General features: G+C 48.8%; 1 protein-coding gene across 1 annotated transcript in view; it reads right to left on the reverse strand.

Annotated features, from left to right (window-relative positions):
• Positions 1–18: 18 nt before the first annotated feature.
• PRPF8 (pre-mRNA processing factor 8) overlaps positions 19–20,195 on the reverse strand; it is a 20,925-nt gene continuing 748 nt past the window's right edge. The window contains 43 exon segments of the mRNA XM_009645034.2: positions 19–324; positions 955–1,157; positions 1,337–1,476; positions 1,720–1,860; positions 2,217–2,358; positions 2,452–2,691; positions 3,050–3,243; positions 3,495–3,668; positions 3,812–3,925; positions 4,532–4,660; positions 4,915–5,152; positions 5,754–5,945; positions 6,613–6,773; positions 7,017–7,163; positions 7,346–7,475; positions 7,793–7,962; positions 8,544–8,679; positions 9,520–9,699; positions 9,886–10,133; positions 10,220–10,336; positions 10,686–10,896; positions 11,136–11,282; positions 11,816–11,955; positions 11,957–12,058; positions 12,273–12,460; positions 12,814–13,006; positions 13,124–13,250; positions 13,618–13,781; positions 13,871–14,077; positions 14,171–14,367; positions 14,747–14,876; positions 14,986–15,120; positions 15,464–15,583; positions 15,766–15,955; positions 16,034–16,153; positions 16,339–16,529; positions 17,027–17,132; positions 17,210–17,335; positions 17,603–17,815; positions 18,421–18,639; positions 18,735–18,899; positions 19,594–19,762; positions 19,850–19,982. Coding sequence (XP_009643329.1) covers positions 170–324; positions 955–1,157; positions 1,337–1,476; positions 1,720–1,860; positions 2,217–2,358; positions 2,452–2,691; positions 3,050–3,243; positions 3,495–3,668; positions 3,812–3,925; positions 4,532–4,660; positions 4,915–5,152; positions 5,754–5,945; positions 6,613–6,773; positions 7,017–7,163; positions 7,346–7,475; positions 7,793–7,962; positions 8,544–8,679; positions 9,520–9,699; positions 9,886–10,133; positions 10,220–10,336; positions 10,686–10,896; positions 11,136–11,282; positions 11,816–11,955; positions 11,957–12,058; positions 12,273–12,460; positions 12,814–13,006; positions 13,124–13,250; positions 13,618–13,781; positions 13,871–14,077; positions 14,171–14,367; positions 14,747–14,876; positions 14,986–15,120; positions 15,464–15,583; positions 15,766–15,955; positions 16,034–16,153; positions 16,339–16,529; positions 17,027–17,132; positions 17,210–17,335; positions 17,603–17,815; positions 18,421–18,639; positions 18,735–18,899; positions 19,594–19,762; positions 19,850–19,982 — 7,044 coding nt within the window. The 3' untranslated portion in view covers positions 19–169.

A 20,195-nucleotide genomic window follows, 5' to 3' on the forward strand; every position in this document is an offset into this window, starting at 1 on the left:
TCCCGTTCGTAAAAAATTTATTGAGCAACGTGAGGGGTTTACAAGAACCGGAGGGGTTACGGGAACCGCAGAGAGGGCGCGGGGGGTCCGTGGGCAGGGGCACACGCACACGATCGCACACGCACACGCTGTTGAATATCAACAGTCCCGGGAGGGGGCGAGGGCAGGACTAGGCGTAGAGATCCTCGCGGTCGGCGGAGTAGACCTCCCCCTCCTGCAGCAGGGCGAAGTTGAGGAAGTGAGAAGGGCGATGGACCTCGTGGTAAAATTCCTTGGGGTTGGCGAGCTGCAGCTCGTACTTCATGTTGGGGTCGTGGCGAACGCCTGGAAGAGAGAGTCCGTCACCCACCTGAACGCTGCCCCCGCCCCGCCTCCACCACTGATCAGGGGTGTAGCGAAGCCCCTTACCCTCACAAGGTAATTTTTAAGCAAACAACAGAGAAAGAAAGAATTCTAAATCCCCAAAATCATCACCCTGTGGGTTCCTCCCCCTACAGAGTTACAGGTCAATGCCACCACAGTTCCTTTCTGCTCATCAACTGTCTGCCCCTCTCCTCCTTTCCTGACCCCTTCTGAGCTGCCTGTGGTTCACCAGCCCAGGACCTCCCCTTTCTCTCCTACTGGGCGCAGCTTTTCCCTTGCATTTTCCATTATCATCTGACAGGGATTAATTATTCAGTGGCAATAGACTAAACACTACACTCCAGAATGACGTCTGTTTCTCCCCTCTCTCAGTGTTTGCTTTCTTGCCACCAAGAAGAGCACTGAGAACTGACATCCCGGTGCTGGCACAAAGGGAAGGTCAGACCAGAGCGCTGGTATCGCTGCCAGCCGCTCCAAGGAAGGTCAAGCTTCAGAAAGGGTAAGGAACGCTTCCCCGAGGAGCTAATTCCTTTTCCTCCCCAAGCTATTGGGGTGGCCTCCCCTCCCTGTCCCTTTCCCAGGGCAGCTCACCCATGAAGTTGTAGTTCCAGGAGCCTTGCGCTGGGACCATGAAGAAGCCGAGGAAGCGATCGGACAGCAGCATCTGCACCCTCTCATAATGGGATGGCAGGTAGCCCTTGGGGTTGTTCCCTTTGTCCGTGTTCTGCCTGCCCCACTCGTAGCCGCTCGGGGTCAGTTTGTAGGCTGTCAGCGTGCAGGAGCCTGGAGTAAAACTGAAGGAAAGGAGAGATGGGGCAAGTCAGACTGATCTGGGGCGGAGGAGGGAAACCAGAAATGAGCAAACACGCTCTTTCTGCCAAATTTTTAGTTTGAGACCTCGGCGTGTCCCCAGGCACTGCAGCCACAGGCCCCATCAGCAGAGGGGGCAGACAGAAGCCTCCCCACCTCTCACCTGCAGGTGATGATGATGGTTTTCTCCCCATCCCAGGAGGGGTTGTCAGCCATGACCTTGGCATGGGTGGTGACATCCTGCGGCGAGAGCTGAGGGGACTCGTTTGGTTGGGTGTGAATCCACCCCAGGGGCTCCATTTCCTGCCAAAAAGAAGAGCGTTTCAGAGAGAAATGAAGCGTTTAAAACAAGACCGCTTCGAGCGTGGCAAAAAGCACGGAGGGGCTGAAGGCTTCTCTTTCACCTGATCTCAGATCCCAGCTTCAGGCCGAGCTCTTTAAGGCCCACGTCTACAGCATAGCAAGGGAAGCTGTCCCACCACCTCACGTCCCCACTACTGCAGACAGTGATCTTCCACCCACACCGGGAGCCGAAGCTCAACTCACCTTGAGATACTCATGCTGTGGCAGCTGCCCTGGGAGATGCACGGTCTGGTGCGTTCCCCACTGGGGCACCATTACAATGCACCGGATCTCCTTCACTTGGGGGTTATCGGGAGGGCTCACTCCGTAGAGGTAACCTGCAATCTAGGAACACAAACAACTGCCTTAGAAGCGCAGGAGAGACCCCCGTGTAACCGTGTGAGGGGGGGTGGGCCCTGCCCTTTGTTCCTGAGGAGACCATCTCTTGGCTGGCAGGTTCTCACTCGAGGAGAACATCATGGTTTTGTTCAGTGCTGAGTTCCCCCCGCAAGACTGGGCCACAAGGAGCCATCAGGACCTGGTTAGAACTTGGGTGCTCAGCCATATTGCCAGTGTCTGTCTCGAGCACAGAGGGCTTCGCATGGACAGCGGCAAGTTCCCAGCCCTTCCCTGACTGCCCAGGACTGGTGTGAGCCCCAGCAGCGTGGAGTACAACTGCCACAGACTCGTTGCACACTTACCTGGGCCCGCAGATCTGAGATGCAGATGAATTTCTTCAACACGTTCTTGGGAAGAATGTACGTATAGCCTGTTTCCTTTATATCGTCTGATGAAACGTAAATGTGGTTTGTTCGCAGGTGGAGGTTGGCAGCAGAAATTGCTCTGTGAAGAGGAGCCAGTTATTAGAGGGTGCACAGATCCCTTCCTGAGCACTCTGACCTTTTCCTGGCACAGCAGCCCTGCCGGCCTTCCTACCTGACTCGCCACTCAGTCTTGGAGGAGAAAGTCTGGGTTTCATAGTTGCTGGTTGTAGAGGTGATGATTTCATCCCCGTGTTTGTTAACAGTGCGGGTCTGCGTGGCTGTCAGTTGCGACTGCTCCTTGGTTTGCTTCTCAATTTCTGCAATCTGCTGTCTCTGCTGAGAGGGGGCAGAGATCTCCATGCCCAGGATAATGTCTCGGATCTCGGACTGCGTCAGGGATGCAACGTTCACACTGAAAGAGAAGATCCACCCAAGTCAGGCATTTCAAAATCCATTCTGAACCCTTCTCACCAAGGCACAACCTCAGAACTTCCACTCAGGGTGCTATGGAAAAGGAACACACAACTTTTTGGACAACAGGAGGGACCAAATCACACGATGCGCATGCCAGGAAAGGTTTGGTGCAGTGATTTTTATCTGCCTTACTAGAAAGCAATTAAGAATAATAAACAGTTTCCCTGCAAAGCTGATGGTTCATTGCCAAAGGCCCTTGGAAGTCTTCTACTCTCCACAAGGAGCACTCTGGCCACAGGGCCTTTAGAGCAGGAAGGAAAGGCTGACAGGATTATTGCAGCTGGAGAGTAGCTTACTTGTTCTTCTTGCCATAGTCAGCAAGGATGAGATCCTTCAGCTGCACCTCCACCTTGATCCACTCCTCATCTGTCAGGGTTGGCCAGATGTGGTGAGGCTCCGTTATGGTTGTCTTATCTGGTTTCAGAATAACTTTGGCTCGATCGTTATTCACGTGTAGTGCCCGGAGGATCAGAATCAGACGCGAGAATGCCTTGGAGAAGAAAATAAGATGCAGCTAGTCAGAAAGAAGGAAAACAAATCTACAAGGCCCTAGTACAGCACTCCTCAGTTTGGGCACACCAACACTGCAGGGGAAGCGCCAGCGGAATCAATCTGAAGGAAAATCCTGGCAGGCTCAGAGCCAGGTGCTCCCAAGCAACAAATTGTGAGAGATCTCCGAAGCCTTGGCTCCTGCCTCATCCAGCGGCAAAGCAAAACGCAGACTAGGCACGCAGTGCTTACCGTGTAGGAAGAGATGGTTTTCAGCCAGTCATCATAGAGATTGAAGAGAACCATCTGGGGTTCGGTAGCCTTCAGGATGAGATCACCAAACTTTTCCACTTTCAGACAGGCCTGGAAGGGCAGCTGCAACTCTGAGCCTTTGATCACAATATTGGGGAAATCCAGCAAGTGCACCTGGATTTTATCAAGAAGAGGAATTAGCTCACAGGTACTGCAGAACATCAATCCAGATAGAGTCCTTCACAGGAACACAGGACTGTTCTGCAATCTCCCAAAGCTTTGACAGTGTCCCCACAAAGCAGTATCCGTATCGTTACCTCAAGTGGGTCCAACATGCCCTTCCGAGTCACAATGATCTGCTTGGGCTGCTCCTCCACAGGAAGTGATCGAATCAAGGCAGCCACTTCTTCAGCAGTCTTCCACTTGGCCAGCTACAGGAAGGCAGCAGGGTTAGAGAAATCACTCTCTGCTAACAGCAGCGTCTCCATGCCTTTGGGAATTAGAGAGACTCAAACCAAATTCTAAAAATACGACTGGAATTTATGGCTTGTTCCAGATCAGTGACAAGGCCCAGCATTTCCTTCTTGCTGATCACAGAGGGCGGTTCCCATTCGTGGAGTTCAGTTACTCCTGACTGGCTCAGAAAAAATAGCTGGCTACACCGCCTCCCTGGCTTTGCCACCTTAAGAGTCTTTTCACTGCACTGGGTGTACGGCCAAGTGCAACATGATTTGCACTTGCAGAGCACAGCACTGTTCCTCAAGCCCTGCTTGAAGAAGGACGCTCTTTACACCTCCGAGCCCTTTTTTTTTTTTAAAAAATGTTTTTACCTTACAACATCAATGCCTGCACTCTTTTATATCCCATGCTAATGCTTGCCTGAGCACAGGTTACACACTGGACATTGGAGCTCCAAACTTGCTAAGAAGCAGGAAGACAAAGACCCTCCTGATGTCTTCTGCTCAAGTGAGTGCCCCAAGCAGTCAGAGCCCATCCCCAGCACACAGCCCAAAGCACAGCAGGCAGCCAGGCCCTACCTGTCCTAGACGCTTCTGTCCTGCCCACACAGATGTATGGATGATCTTCAGGAAGAGCTGTCCAGTTCTGGGATTGAAGATGAAAATGGCTCCATTGATGGGCTTTGTGGTCAAATTCCCTTCAAAAGTCTGAGAAAACAAGCAAAAGTGAGAAGTACAGGGAGATAAATGTAGCCTACTGACACCTTTACACAACAGCTGTCTCACTGTGTGCTTTGAGCAGGAACTGTACGGGAAATAAAAGAGCTGCTCTGTGCACCCTGCAAAAATTTGGGTCCGTGTCGCTTCCTAGTTTTCCATCATGCATGCCTCCACAACCACCCTGAGGACAGGACATTTGCAGTCCCTGTCCTTTGCCCCTGCAGATACACCTCTGGCCTCACCTTGTGAATGGTCACTCTGTACACATTGGTGTCATCCACAAACCAGATGATCTGGTTGGAGAAGAGCTCTCCATAGTTCTGGGAGGAAAGGTATGGTTCTGTGGGCTCAGACGAGTACAGCTGCAAGCCCTTGCGGATTCGTTCTCTCAACACATACAGCGCAGGATTTGCTTTCATGATTTTGGCCATAGCCTGCTGGATCAGAGGTTTGCTCCCAGGGAACCAGTTCCCATAAGCACTGAAGAAGAAAAGAAACAGAAGACCTAGGTGTTGCTATCAGCTCTGAGATGAAGAGACAACAGCCATGCACAAGTCTTTCCATGCAGCAGCCAGACACCTTTCTGCCTGCCGAATGCTACTGTATGATTTCTCTTCCCTTGTCCCTGGGAGCTGTTCACCTATGGCTTTTCCCTATGCCTCCTCTCAGTGGGAAGCCACAGCAGTCCCAGAAAAGCTGCATCTTCTCTAACAAGCACACCAGAGCAGAGGCCTGCTTGCTGGGAATTTCCCCCTAGTTTTCCAGTGAAGAACAGTTGTCCCTGCTTGTAGGGGAGCCTTGAAACAAGGCCTGTCCTTCAGCTCCAAGAACAGTCTGACAGTAATGTCCTAAGAAAACAAATGATTAGTGAGCTGGGAGAACTGAACCGTTATTATTGAATGAGCAGACATCAGGCAACCTGAAAGGACTGCCTAGATGCCTCATCCCATTCACTGCATGCCTCCGGCTTCTGCCTTCTGCCCTCATCCTCCTGCCTAGAATACAACGCAGTTTGGAGACGCACTAAGACACAGCCACGAACTACCAATTACTGTTAAAACACAGAAGGTGCAGATCTCACCTGTGCAAGTTATAGGCCAGATCAATGGCAATGAGCACACCAGTAGGAGATGGATAGATACTCATGTTGTCTGTAGTGTAGTCCAGGAACTTGGCTCTTGCATAGCGCTCAATATCATGGGAATCGTAATCTCCCCAGCGCAGCTGGATATCTATCCAGTACTTCTGAGTGGTGGTGCTGTCCATCACATCTCTAAGGAGAAAGCAAGCCAGAACAATTTAATCTTGCACAAAACTTTCCTGCAGTTTCCGCATGTCTTTGACAAAGAGTAACTGCCACCAAGCATGAACAACTGAAGCCAGCTACCATCTGCATACCATCCTGAAAAGGGCCTCTACTACTCTCTTCATACAGCAGTCGAATGCAGAAGTTGCTAAGAGAAACCCTCAGCCAAAGGGGTTCAGCTGCAGTTTAAACAAAGCAGCACAGTTACTCCTCTACTGTGTAGTCATGAGGGTGATCTCCCCCGGGGATTGTCTGCTGAGGATTCAGTCGAACTGAACACAGCACGGGTGCAGACAGTGTCCAATTCACTCCAGATCTTAGCCCTAAGACAGTGCAGCTTTGTGGGGTTTCCTGAAGAACCCTTCAGAGCTCCTGAGCTCTGCCTCAAGGGACAGGTCAACTGGAGGAGAGAACAGGAGCAAAGACAGTCTTCATGTTTTGCAGAAGGCAGAACTAGGAGGTGCTGTAACCACCTACCCAAATGAGCCCTGCACTTTGCTAGGCCTGGTTGTATCCTCCTGTGTCCCCAAAGAAAAGCTAACCCTAGGTGCCTGAAAGATATGGGCTTAGGATGACAGGCTCAGCAGCTGTGCTCTGCAGCAAGATCAAGGAGAGGGAAAAGGGAAGCACTCACTTGGAATCTGCGAGCAATGATGGACGTGACACATTCCACTTATAGGAAGCAAAAAGAAGGATATCTGCACACGAGGAATTCATCTTGTATGATTTCCTGGGATGGATCGTCTCTTTCTGCACTGTCTCAATCTCCAGAGCATCCAGCTCTTGATCAAACACCTGGGGAAAAGGCAGTGAAAGATGAGTTGTGTTTAAGCAACCTATCTGAAGAATCTATCCTCGACACAGAATTAAGAGACACCCAGGAAAATCCTGTTTCCTCCCCTTCCCTGTCAAATTGCTGAAGAAGGGGCAGCCCTGCTACAGTCCCTGGGATGATCTCTGTTGCCAGCAGGAGGCTGTTGGTACAGGAGGAGCATGCACGCATTGCACAGAAACAAACCGAGTTAACATACTGCTCACCTGACACAAATCCATTACAATGCTCTCATGGATCTTTTGCCACAAGTGAGCTCGGAAAATCTGAATGAGAGAAATCTTCAGCGTGGGGATCTTGCCGTGCATAAAGATGCCTGTCAAATCCAGCTGCACCTGAAACCCAACATATACCTGCAAAGGGAAAGCAACCGTGAGAACATGCAACTGTACAACTGATGAAGTTTAGAAAACAGAACAGCTACTGTTAAGGAGGTTCAGTTCATCTGTAAAAGATGTTCTGGAAGAATTAGTTAGATCAATTAACTGCTCTCAATTAGTGGAAGTTTCTACAGGTACAAACTCCAGATACTTACGTTGGCTCTGTTAATGGTAGGAGACCACCACAGGGTGAATCTTCTGTTTGGAATTTGGTTCAAACCCGATCTCTGGGCATTTGTCAGCTTCTTCCACTTCATGGACTCCTCAAAGCCACTGGCCTTCTCCCTAGAAAGGGCAGACAATCAATTGCATAAGATGTCCCTCATCTCCACTGACTGCCACATGCCACATATAACAGAGGCAGGGAACACACACACGGGGAGCGGGGAAGATTGTTTTGTGCAAAGACATTTCCACGGATTTGCATGCTGATAGCCCAATCCCAAGTGACCTCCCAACTGAATTATTATACAGTGTGTTCAAGTGATGACTGAAAAATGGAAAAGGCCCAACAGAATCAGTCCAGCTTGAGCCGAGGACTCCTCCTGGTGCACCACTAAGCTCCAGTTTGCAAGACAAGGCCACATGAAGATTTCTCTTACCAGAAGAGACCCTCCCACGTGGGGAAGTAAGTGCCCTTGAAGAGAGTGTGCTCCAGGATTCCTTCCACTCCACCAAGTGCCTGGATCATATCTGTGCGGTAGTTGTTCAGGTTCCAGAGTTTGCCATCATGGCGCTGATGTGTCCACCAGAATGGGTTCTGTTTCAGGACCTGGAGACAACAGCATACTAGTGAGCAGCTTTGTATTCAGATTGTTTAACCTGGCTGCACTAATCGTAGGAACCAAGAAGATGATGATAATGTCAGCTAACAAGTAAAAAGCCTCATGCCCTCAGTCCTGGAGGACACAGCTCATGAACAACACAAGTTCAGTCAGTACTACTATGAAATTCGGACTGGGTAGAATCTAAGCTGATGTTTTTAGCTTTCTATAGAGCCACCATTAGAGGCTTTAAATAATAAATTTTTCCACTGTTATTAAAACTTAAGATTTTGGAATGTTGTTTTGGGACCTTTTTTTGCTCTCTCCAGAACCGATTTCTTAATACTCAGCTGCACTAAGCATGGTGCCTCCCCAGGACACTGCAATCTATCCAAATCCATCCAAAAGTGGCTAGCTACAGATTTTGGAGCGTTTGGTTCTCAACAGCCTCTATCACTCCCAAATCGTGGCTCTAAGTTCTTCCTACAGCAGACAGACAAGGAAGCACACCTGCAATAATGCAAGGTGAAAGGATATTGTCTGGAACAAGTATCTGAACCTCACACTCAGCCAAATTCCCAGTCAATACCTGATATTGTTTGAAGTCAGTTCTGACTCTCCATCCTTTATCATAAGCTAGGGTATGCCGGTCCTTCTGGAAAAGGGTGTTAATACGAGGAATTCCCCTGTCCCATGAGTCCTCCAGATCCTCTAGCGTCAGACGCCTGAAAAAAAATAACCCCCACACTTTGTTACCTCTCAATTTTACAGCAATGCATTAATGAGTATTTCAGGTGATGAGATCACAGAAATAAGACCAATCTTGGAGCTCTGGCAGGAGAGGTTCTAAAATGCCAAGCACTCAGAGGCTCAGCAAAGTGTCTATAGCCATCACTATGAACATACCGATGTCAAACAGCCAAAAGAAGAAGCCTCCCCTTGTAAGTGCGCAGAACTAACTGCAAAGGGGTCTGGTGTCAGCTTTTCCCGGCACCACCTGGCACACCATTCCCCTCAAACTGTGCCAGGGGCGCACTACCTGCTTGCAGAGTCCATACCTCCTCCAGAGGTAAGACAGCAGCTTTGCAGGCGGCCTGTAGCATGTATGAGACCTGATTACGGCCTTTCAGTACCTAAAGGGAGCCTATAGGAAAGATGGGGAAAATCTTTTTAGTAGGGCCAGCTGTGACAGGACAAGGGGTAATGGTTTTAAACTAAACCAGGGTAGGTTTAGACTGGATATAAGGAAGAAATTCTTTACAATGAGGGTGGTAAAACACTGGAACAGGTTGCCCAGAGAGGTAGTGGAGGCCCCGTCCCTGGAAACATTCAAGGCCAGGTTGGATGGGGCTGTGAGCAACCTGATCTGGTTAAAGGTGTCCCTGCTCCCTGCAGGGGGGTTGGACTAGATGACCTCTAGGGGTCCCTTCCAACCCAAACCATTCTATGATTCTATGATGGGGCCAGCAAGGTCTCCAGAACCCTGAGACAGTTCAAGGCTTCACACTGCTGCCTGTCCTCACACGTGGTCACACACACAGATCTGACTGCACACGGAAGCACACCTGTTCTGGGCTATTGCCTCCTGCCGCTTAAGAGCGTACTCTGCCCACACTCTCTGAGAGTCAATGAATTCACTTTCCCATGGCTGGATGTAACGATACAAATTTGGGATGAGCTGGTCCTCCTCATGACTCATTCCTGAGCGGAAGTGAGTGATGCCAACATCTGTCTGCTTGGACCACCTGCAGCAAAGAGGCACAAGAGTGAGGTAAGAGCAACAGGACTTCACAGGTCACACATCCATGACCTACTGTAAAGGCAACATCTCTCTATAATGAGGCATGGTTTAGCATTCTCATATATTCTAATGGGAACGAGTATCTAACAAAACACGTAACTCATGTGAGCATTAGAGCAGCACAACTCACCTCAGGTCAGACTGCGGGATGAGAACGTGGCCCATGGAGAGCATGCCCAGCCCTCCCAGCTCTTTAGGGGTGTAAAACACCACCGGCGGAAAACGGCTGGGCATTTTGGAATTCAGACCAATTTTGATTCGAGTCTGGATTTTATTTTCACACTTCACCAGCAAATCAAGCAACTCCTGAGTGTTTACAACAGCTTCCCGGAAATACGTCATCAAGCCAATCAGAGCTGTATTCCATTTATTGACGATCTAGAAAGGAAAGCAAAGGATCAGTTCTCAGCCCACTCTCCAAGCATCTGCAGAAAGCTCTGTCACACATCTTCCTCCCACCTTACCTTAGTGAAGGTTGTGGAGCCAGATGCCATGAGGATCTGCCTCACTCTGTTGTGAAATCTCTGCATAGACTCATCATCCACACGCAGAAAGCACTGAGCTGTGCGCTCCTTGGTAACCTATGAGAGCACAGGGCCATCAGTTCCCTCCTGGGAGCCCTCTCTCCAACACAGTGAGGTGAGCTCTTGCCATCAGGCATTTATGAAACATGGGGAGAGAAGAGGCTGAACAGCACCTCTACAGTTTCAGGTCCCCCGCTCATCCCCAGCCAAGGATTTCCCACCCCTCTCAGGAAGGAAAGTTCATACCCAGTTCATTTTAACTCTACCTGCTAGTGGTCCCAGTTACACAGCTGGCAAACACATGCTGATAGGCACCCCCCTTGCCAGCAGGTATAAACCCTGCTTCGATGCCCAGTACGGGCCAAGCAGGGACTGCTCTCCCACCCTGTCAAAACCCTCACCCTACCTCATTCTGCAAATTCCAGACACCATCCTTGTGGGTGAACTCCTCATAGCTGGTGCGGCACTTGGGCAAGATGCGGCACTCAAACCCACACATGTTAAACAGTAAATTGGGGTTATCTTTGCTGTAGACAGATACGAAGCTATTCTCCCACTGCACCGTGGTGACTGATCGAGGCAAGCGATTCTTGATATCCCAGAATACAGCACGACCACTGGAAAACAAGATGTGCACAGTGACAGACTGTTACTGAAGCGAAACAGAAACTGGGCAAGTTCTCAGTGCTTTCCTAGCCCTACAGTCTCGCACACCCATCATTCACTGCCAGAATTAGAGCACAGACCCCTCACCTCTTCTTACTTTTCTTCCTGGGCACCTGCCTATCAACCTCCAACAGTTATTTTTTACAACTCATTTTCCCACCGCTTGTTTTTTCCAGGTTGCAGCACTTACAGGTTCACATCATGTTTCATGAGGCGCATCCGAGCATCCCGGGGCCAGCACTTCTTGTTGTTGTAGCCTACAATGTTTTCGTTGTTGGGATCCGGATGCTCTGTCAGGTACCGCTGAATCAAGTCTCTTGCCTCATCTGCTGTAAACCTGGAAATGCACAGAAGAGGACCTGGAGTTACACAACCAACTTCTCTGAACACCCAGACAAGACAAGGACTTAGCTGTTCGCCACAGCATGTTTGAAGGTAACGATCCAGCTCCTGGTATCTTCCCACTGAAGGGGACCTCAGTTGCATTAGCACAGTCCAACCCACGACTGGGTTATCTTTCCATGAACAGCCAAAAAACTTTATGTCCACTTACTGGGAAGCCAGAAGAGGCTTATTGACCATTGGAAAATCTGTAACAATTGGACTTTTGACATCATTGCTTTTCTACTGGTCCTGTGAAGCTGTAAGAAAAGCTCTTCTCTATTAATACAGCAAACTGAGAAAGCAAGAAGAGGCATCTGGACACCCAGCTCTTCTAGAAAGTCTGTCAATTCAAGTATTCCCGATATTTCTTAGTAAAGGGAACAAAAGCCTGGAGTTGGAGCATACTAATTCCCACTTCCACAGCATTTGCTGCAAGATGCCAGAACAACAGTTCAGCCCAGGAAAGCAGGGCCCGAGAGCTCTCACCTGAAGAAGATGTGAATACGGTCGATGTATCTGCAGAAGAGGCGAATGGGATGGGCCACCTCAGTGGCAATGTCTTGGAAGCTGAGGAAGTCATTTGGCATCTGAGGAGGCCCAGCCATTTCACTGGCTGGGGGCAGACCCCCCCAGCACCAGCAGGTCCATCACAAGCCCATAATACTGGACAATGAAGGAGGCAAACTGCAGCCCACGAATAATCCCATAGGAGTTTGTGTGATTCATATCCTGAGGAAATGAAGGGGAATTGTGAGAACCTGACTGCCACAATACACAGGAGACCTTTTACCCAAGCAGTCGCTCTTTAGCAGGACCCAGAAGGGTTTTCTTACTCTCTCATTACTTCTTTCTGTGGCAAATCTTGTGGCCCCTCCTCCCCCACGGGTCCAAAAGCTCTCAGTTTTACAGCCCACACATTCCTTTTCCTGACAGCAATTATTACCTTGTAGTTGATCACCACATTGTTCTTGGCTGTCATGTAGTCAGCAATGTTGTGATCAACAATAAGACGCAACAGCCTGTTGAGCAACGTCAGGTCAATCTTCTCATACATCTTCTCAAATCGAGATTCCAGCATCACGTTGCATTCACCTTCACTCGTTTCCCAAACATCTTGCAGATTATTAATGCCTGAGGAGACAAACAAGTTTGTCATGTTATCTGACACAGCAGAGTGCAGGAGCGCCACCTTTCTGGGCACAGAAAAGTCAGCATATTCCCTGTAATGCCTGATTTTTCAGCCTCTGGTCCTGCCAGTCTATGCAGAAATAGGAACAAAAATACGTAATCAACCACAGATGCTATGGAAGGTCTCCTCTTCCAATATACACACATATATGTTAACCTACAAAATATAGCCTCTGATTATAATGACTATTGACTGCAAGTTGCAAATATGAAAACTCGGCTCCCAAGGGGACTTGTAGGAAGCAAGCTCCCGGTAAGAAAACTCATTTTTGCATGGAATAGAAGATCCCACTAACCTTGGCACCACTTGTACACCAACAGCGGAGGAGGTTCAGTGTCAGCAGGTTTGATCCACGGAGGGAAGAGTCGTCGCTTATCAGCTTCATACCACAAGTACTGATCCAGATAAGCATCTGTGATTTTCTCCAAGGGCTCAACATCATAAACAGGAACTAAGTGGCTGTAGAGATCCATGAACTCAATACCCACCTAAAAAAGAAGAGGCAAAACTGAGGCTAACACTTGACAGTGAACACAAAGTCCCCTTTTAGTTCCTGAATGCAGTGATAACTTCTAATACTGTCTGGCTTTCACCAGGATATTTACCTCCTTGAAGGCTCTCTGAGTTAAAAGGTGTCGTTTGATTCTGGACAGAGCTTCATGAGGATTATCATAAGCCTGTTCGATCAAGCCTAACTCTTCTCTCTGCGACTGATTGAGGCGAGATTTCACACTGGAAGTGAGAAAGAACAGCTCACGCACCCAAAGCATGAACAAACTAATGGCCACTGCATTAAACTGATGAAAGACATTGCTCAACCAAGCGGATCAAGACAAGATCTGTAACTCTTTACAACCCACGCCCCCAAGATGCCCAATGACCTTTACAAGCACAGCACTGGTTTTGCCCCAAGTGGCAGAGTCCATGAAGAACCCCCAGGCGGCCTTGGCAGTACTACAACCTACAGCCTTTTCTAGTCTATCAGGGTAAGTTTTATGACATACTCAGTTCCAGGAAAAATGGAAAAAATAGCTTCGGAAGCCTTTCCCAATGCCAATGCTTGTGTCTTGGCAGAACAGAGTCACCTCCCACTGCTTACCTGTAAGCTTCCTTCAGCCTCTCCAGGGCTAATATGAGCAACTTGGTGTCATGCTTGTAGGACAGTGGGGGGAAGGGAATGGGTGAGAACCTCCTGCTTTCCAGCCAGTGCACTGTGGTGGTGTACACAGCAACAGCCTCTTCCGCAGTGATGTAAGGCCCATCCTGCAGAACCACAACACCAGCATTAGCCAGTGAAAACTTCCCTATGAAAATAGCACCAACTTGGGCGACCTCAGGCAGGACAGAAGTACCTTCAAGTAATTATGCTGCCGTTCCTGCTCAGCTTTTAAGTAAAGTCTGGTCAGCCGGCCCAGATTCTTCTTACAGACTGTTTTGTCTACAGTGGCACCCCGACGGATCCGTTCCCTGTTGTAGTGAGCTGTATTTGTCCACCAGTCAGCTTTTGCCTTCACGTACCTCAGGATCATGTTTTCAATAGGAGTTGGCAGCCCTGGCACCTGGGGAGGGACAGTAACATGAGGGAAGCAGGACTGAGGAGTTCTACCTGGGAGATGTTAAAATTGAACCGAAAGGCCAAGCGAGAGACTTACCTTCCAGGGGATATTGGCCTTCCAGCACCGCCAGGCCTCACTCAGATGCTGCAGGATGGTTCTGGCTTTGTTCTGTTTGATTCCTTCTGGCATCATGTCCAGAATGTCATGCATAACGGCTGCCCTCAGCTCCAGGTCAAAGTGAGACTCCACACGCTGCTTCGTGACAGTCTTTGCTACACCCTTTGAGTGACGCCCTGCAAAAAGCAAAATACCTCAGCAGTTCAAGACATTACTGGGCAGGACTCCTAATACAGGAGTCTCTTGCACAGAGGTGCAGGATGTCTGAAGAAATTACACTGCTACAGCATCACTGATGAGTTTAGAGTAGATGATTAGGAGGCCATGGACCTGAGAGAGCTACAGAGCAGGAAATCCCACTGCCATTTGGAATCTATTCTGGGGGCGTTGTTCTCATAAGAGCTCTAAACCCTTCAATAGCTCTTGGGATTGACATGGAGCATGGATATAGACTACCACTCGGAACAGAAAACTGGAGCTCGAGCTGGCAAGTAAACAGTATTAATCTTTATTACGTTCTCCTCCCACATCCCAAGATTTACACAATGTGCTGACCTTCAAACTGCCTGGCTAGCAGATTCCCCAGCCAGCGTTCCAGCAGTGGTGTGATGCCCCTCATGAAGAACAGCCATACTCTCCAGCCTGGAGCCCAGAAGCCACAGCCAGGACCTTTGCCCACAGGCCCCTGGAAGAAGAGAGACAGGTAACAGCAGGTCACTTGCTGACAATCCAGAATCCCTCCCTTGTTGCTCAGTTTACATGAGATCACCATCACGTGGAAAGGTGGAACTCACTGTGTTAAACCTGTAGTAGATGAGATGTTTCAGGTCCTTGCACATACGAATCTGCCTCATCAGTTTGTACTTGTATCGGTACATTCCTGTCAGCTGACCCACGTGGGCAAAGATGTACTGCAAGCCATCTGCCAACTGAAAGACAGGGAGCACAGTCAGAGATCACAATAAACACTACCTACATTGCCTCAAGAAGCCAGGTTTATTTCACAGCCAGGAGCAGAGCATATTAGGCCATACAAAGCTCCTAACGCTGACTCATACAAAGATCATTCTTACAAACTAGGATAAAAGCAAAATTTCACACAATGCTATATGCTTTCATTGTTCCCCCTCTTCTCCATAACACTGTAACATTCAGCCATATTGTGCATCCTATATAAGCCTGCCCAGATATTTCACTCCTCCTCTCACTTCCCCTCCTCACCTTTAAAAAAATAGAAATAAAATTTAAAAAAAAAAATAAAATTGAGCCTACCTGAAACGCATCCACATTTCCAAGTCTGTATTGGACGTGGCTGTCCACCACCAACTTAGTCAGCCGCAGAACCTCTCGGCACAGATGGAAAGCATTACCAAAACGAGATTTCTTCCTTTCCTGGAAGAGACAAAAATCCAGGATTTATGTAACAACGTTATGTAAGAGTGAAATAGCTCAAATTTGGTCAGTCTGTACAACAGCTGAACAGCTGAGGCACTGGGGCCTGTCTGACCACCCTAGCTACTTAATGATCTTCAGGTAAACTTTACTCTTCAGTAAAATAGCACGTGGACCAATACCTTAGTGGTGAGGGTCTTCACAGGCTTCAGGTTGAAGTTGTAATCCAAGTGAAGGTAGTTCAGGTTCTTTCTGTGGATCAGCAAGTTCAGCATATTGTAGCCCTGGCGACACACCTGCAGGCCTACTTCCACCCAGTCCAGCTTCGTCGACTGGAAAAACTTTGTAGCCTTGAAAGAGCGGAACAGGTACCTGGAGGGAGCAGAGACTATAATCAGCTGAATCCTTATCACAGATCAGCAGTTCCCCACTGAACAGAGCCCCACTTACCTCTTCTTCTGGGCCTTGGGAGGTCTGTGCTTGAGCGCATTCAGAACATAGTATTTCAGTAGCTTCTGATAGGAGACTCGCACTTTCACTGGCTGGCCTGCTGGGCAGTGCTCACGATACCTAGGGACAAACCATATTTCAAATTTTCAGGTAATTCACATTCCTTAGAAAACAACGAGCCTCCAGAAAGTCTCCTAAGATCTCCAGAAACCAGTCACCGCAGGATCTCTTTATTTTATTTTCATTGTAACAAGGTAATAATGTCAAAATCACCAAAACACCTCTTCCCCCAGGAAAGAACTCACCAGTTCTTGACCAGTGGGATGTCAAGAGCTCTCCGAGTCCTCCCAGACCTCAAGTTGAAGGGCCGTGGGGCCCACAGCAGGGCAATGCCATTGGCTGTGTTATCTGTGTAGAGTGGGGTATCCTTCAGGAAAGGTTCCACAAATTCTGGCAACTCAAACTCTTCATCATCATCAGGCAACGGTTCCTGACTCTGAAATGCAGAAAGACCACACAACATCTGTTCCCTGGTTGCTTCAGCTCAGTTTTCCGAGTTAACCAAGTAAAAATAATTTTTCTGCTCTTACGGAAGAAGTGTGACAGCGCTGAGTATAGAGAAGCAAAAAGTACTCTACAAGGCCCCAGTGGGCCTGAAAACTAACTTTGACTCTTACACCCTGAGCTAGAAGTTATGGAGGTAACTCAAGGGAGAGCTCCATGAATACTCCAAGGACAAGCAAAAAGATAAATAAGGTATCAGAAGACTCCAAAATAACCCTGTTAATTAGGCATTGGGCTTTATCCTACAGAGACTAAAGGAGATAAATTCATGTAACTCTAGAAGTAGAAAAAGACTAAAATGGCAAACGTGGCTTTTTTTATGAAAGGGCTTTTGCTTTCTCCTGAAATATCTACGCGTGTGCTGCTATCGGAAGCCAAATCACCTCCACACGTAGGGTTTATCACAGGCTCTCTTGGACAGTGACTCACCTTGACAGAATGTCTGTGTGAAATGGGGTTGATCAGTGGATCAAAGTAAAAAGCTGGGAGATCAGGATCTTCTGTTTTAATGAAAACGACGTTTGGAGTATGATACCTACAACACAAAATATGTATTAGAGCATCCTGACAGCTTTCCCCTCCTCTCCCTGCTCTTGATGCTGCTGCACTTACCAGGTCAGGTGGACATGGTGTGGCAGGTTATTGTACAGGTATGGGAAAGCAATTTTGTACTCTGTCCTGATCGGCTGCCTGATGATAATTTTGTTGATGTCATTAAATTCATTCCAGTCTTCATCCCTCAAAGGAGATAAAAAGAAATTGTTATATGAGCATTCAGGGGGACAGAAAGGCAAAGATTTTTGACCGAAAACATGGTATCAGTGCTTTCCTTTAGCTTTCTCTTCACACTAAAAAGCACTCAGTATCCAAAGCAGCAAGCACATCACAGGCGCAGCTTAACACCCAGGAATAGCTCACCCAAGGCAAGACACCTGATAACAGATTAACCCTCCCAGCCCCTTTCCCAGATAACCACTTATCTTTCCTCCTAAACCCAACACTTACTGAAGATTGATGTCTCTAACAAGAGGCTCGAACTTAGGACCTCCAGGAATAGCCATGTTCAGCGCCTTGGAGGTAAAGAACGCTTTCAGGTCAAACAAATAGAAATAGTTGTCATCCACAAGGTCAGTGAGCAGCTGATTGGCCAGCCGGTACAGCGTGGACATCATCGGGAGAGTGAACTGCCAACGCTGGTATGTTGAACCATTTACATACCTGCAAAAGAACAAAGCACAGACACTCACTGCACAGCTAGAAGACAACTGGGCCTTTACCAAAGGACCAGAAATAACAAAACACCTTTCACTGCCCATCATTTCCAGAAAATATTAAGGACAGCTAACACACGAGCTCCTCTAGACAGAAAGAAAGGCTGCAGGACTGCTAAAGACCACTATGGACTACATCTGCCCAGAAAATACCAACTTCTCCAGTTCCTCTCCTCCTCCATATCCGAACTGATACACAACATCTGTACACTCTTAGCAAGTATCAACTCAAATTCCAACTAGATAATCCAGGCTGTCATATTTATGGCATGGTAAGAAATGTCAAGAGTTTTAACAGTTAACTGGGCAGCAGCTCTCCTGGACAGAGAGACCTTGTTTGCCCTCGCTGGCTGCTAAAGACAAGAGGTATAGCTTTACAACAATCAGGTTCTCCCTCCCATCCTTGAGGAAAGGTTTTCCTCTCCCCACAAACATCATATGTAGCCCAGCATAACACAACCAAAGGTTATATGCTGCTATGTATAGGCAATTTATGTAGTGCATTTGGTTTTCCCCTCTGCCAGTGAATTGTGCTACCAGAGAGGCACGTACTTCTTGTTGTCTTTCAGCGGCTGATGGTCATAGAACCAGTCCAGCACAGGGGCATCCTCCTCCGGATCCAGCTCAAGCTGAATTGCTTCCAGGGGCTCCACATCCAGGATGTTATCAGCATAATCCAGAGGGGGTTCTTCATCATCAAATGGGGGGAATCTCATCCTCTTGAAGTGACGCCTATCCCTCTTCTCTCGCCTCATCATAATCCACATCGACCTGGCAGATACCCAGAGAATGTTAAGCATCGCTTTTATTGTGGATGCATGAGAGTTTGCTCACAAGTTCCCACCAGGGCGAAGGAAGGCACTTACCCCCACTGAGCAATGTAGACCGGCTCTATGACCCAAGGAATCTCATTCACAAAAGAGATAGCGCCTGTGATATGGTACAAGACTGGAACGTCTCTGATTTGCTCCCAGGGCATGGGCATGTTCTCCAAGAGCTTCAGAACAGCATGAGGCATGTACTTCAGAGCACTACAATCAGAAATAAAGGAAAATCAGGCTTGGAAGGGATGTCAAGAGAACAGCCACCCATCTGCCACAAGCCCAATTACCTCTACACCTTTTACTCCTGAAAACCGCTAATCTAATCCGCTCATAAAGGTCTCCGGTGACAAATCCACAAACTTCCTATCCTGTCCTTGTGCTTCATGCACCGCACTACCAAAAAGTTTTCTGTTGGTTTGGTTCCAAGAGATTGTTACACATTAAGAATGTTACAAACGAAAATGAAAAATTTCAAGTGAGTTTCTGGAGTTCTTATGGCTAACGGTACGTTAGTGCAATGGATCATGACGTGTGAGAGACAGCTCTCTGAACCCAAACAGCAAAGAAGCACTCATGATGCTTTTTAATCTTGCAAAAAGCAAATGTTGGCTAATTCATACTCTCCCCCAACTTCTTCTGGGACAACGTGTTTGTGATCCAGGGTAATGTTTCTCTCATAAATTCAAAGCAACAACCTCCTTCGCTTATCCTCTTTTGCACTGCTACTCTAACAAAACTGATTATCCCATCCTCCTTGAGCTGCTGTGCTGCCTTCTACGCACAACCGATGCAGAGCGCCCTTTGGAGAAGAGGGTCTCCCTTCAACAATCAACGAGGAGCTCTGACAAGGCAGCAACGGAGGCCTCAGCTTGGCTCCCCACATAGCGGGGGCCTCCCTTACCCCAGGTAGACGCGCTTGTCGTGACGGAACTTCCTGTTGGTCATATCGCCGTGGTCGCGGATGATCTTCCGGACGTGCTCGGGGGGCATGTCCTCCTTCTGCGCGTCCACGAAGCCGAATTTCCTCTTCTCCGCATAGCGCTTGGCCTGCAGCTGCTGCCACTTGCTGGCTGCGGGGACAGAGAGGAGGGGGGGGCGGCGGGGTCAGGCCCGGTCCCGCTCGGGAGGATGGGGGTGCGGGGGCCGACCCTACCCACCTTTCTCCTGCAGCTTCTCCTCAGAGATGTAGTCGGGCAGCGGCGCCAGGGGGCTGGGCACCGGGGCGCTGAGAGACCCGGATGTGGGCGGGGCACGCAGCCAGGAGGGATGTCCAATCAGCTTTCGGGCAGCCTCGGAGACAGCAGGCGCAGCCCATCAGAACGCGGAGGGGAGGAAGGCGGCGGGACCAAGGGCGGAAGAGGAAAGGGAGTTATGCCTGGAGTGCACTTCCGGTGGCATGCCCGGCCTTCTCCGGTCCCACCCTTCGCTGATTTCGATTGGCGGAGAGAGGCAGCGATGGCAGCTCGGCGCCGGCTATGATTGGACAGCGTGTGGCGCAGATCA

Source organism: Egretta garzetta, unplaced genomic scaffold (assembly GCF_000687185.1).
Source record: "Egretta garzetta isolate BGI_Z169 unplaced genomic scaffold, ASM68718v1 scaffold108, whole genome shotgun sequence".
NCBI classification, from domain to species: Eukaryota; Metazoa; Chordata; class Aves; order Pelecaniformes; family Ardeidae; genus Egretta; species Egretta garzetta.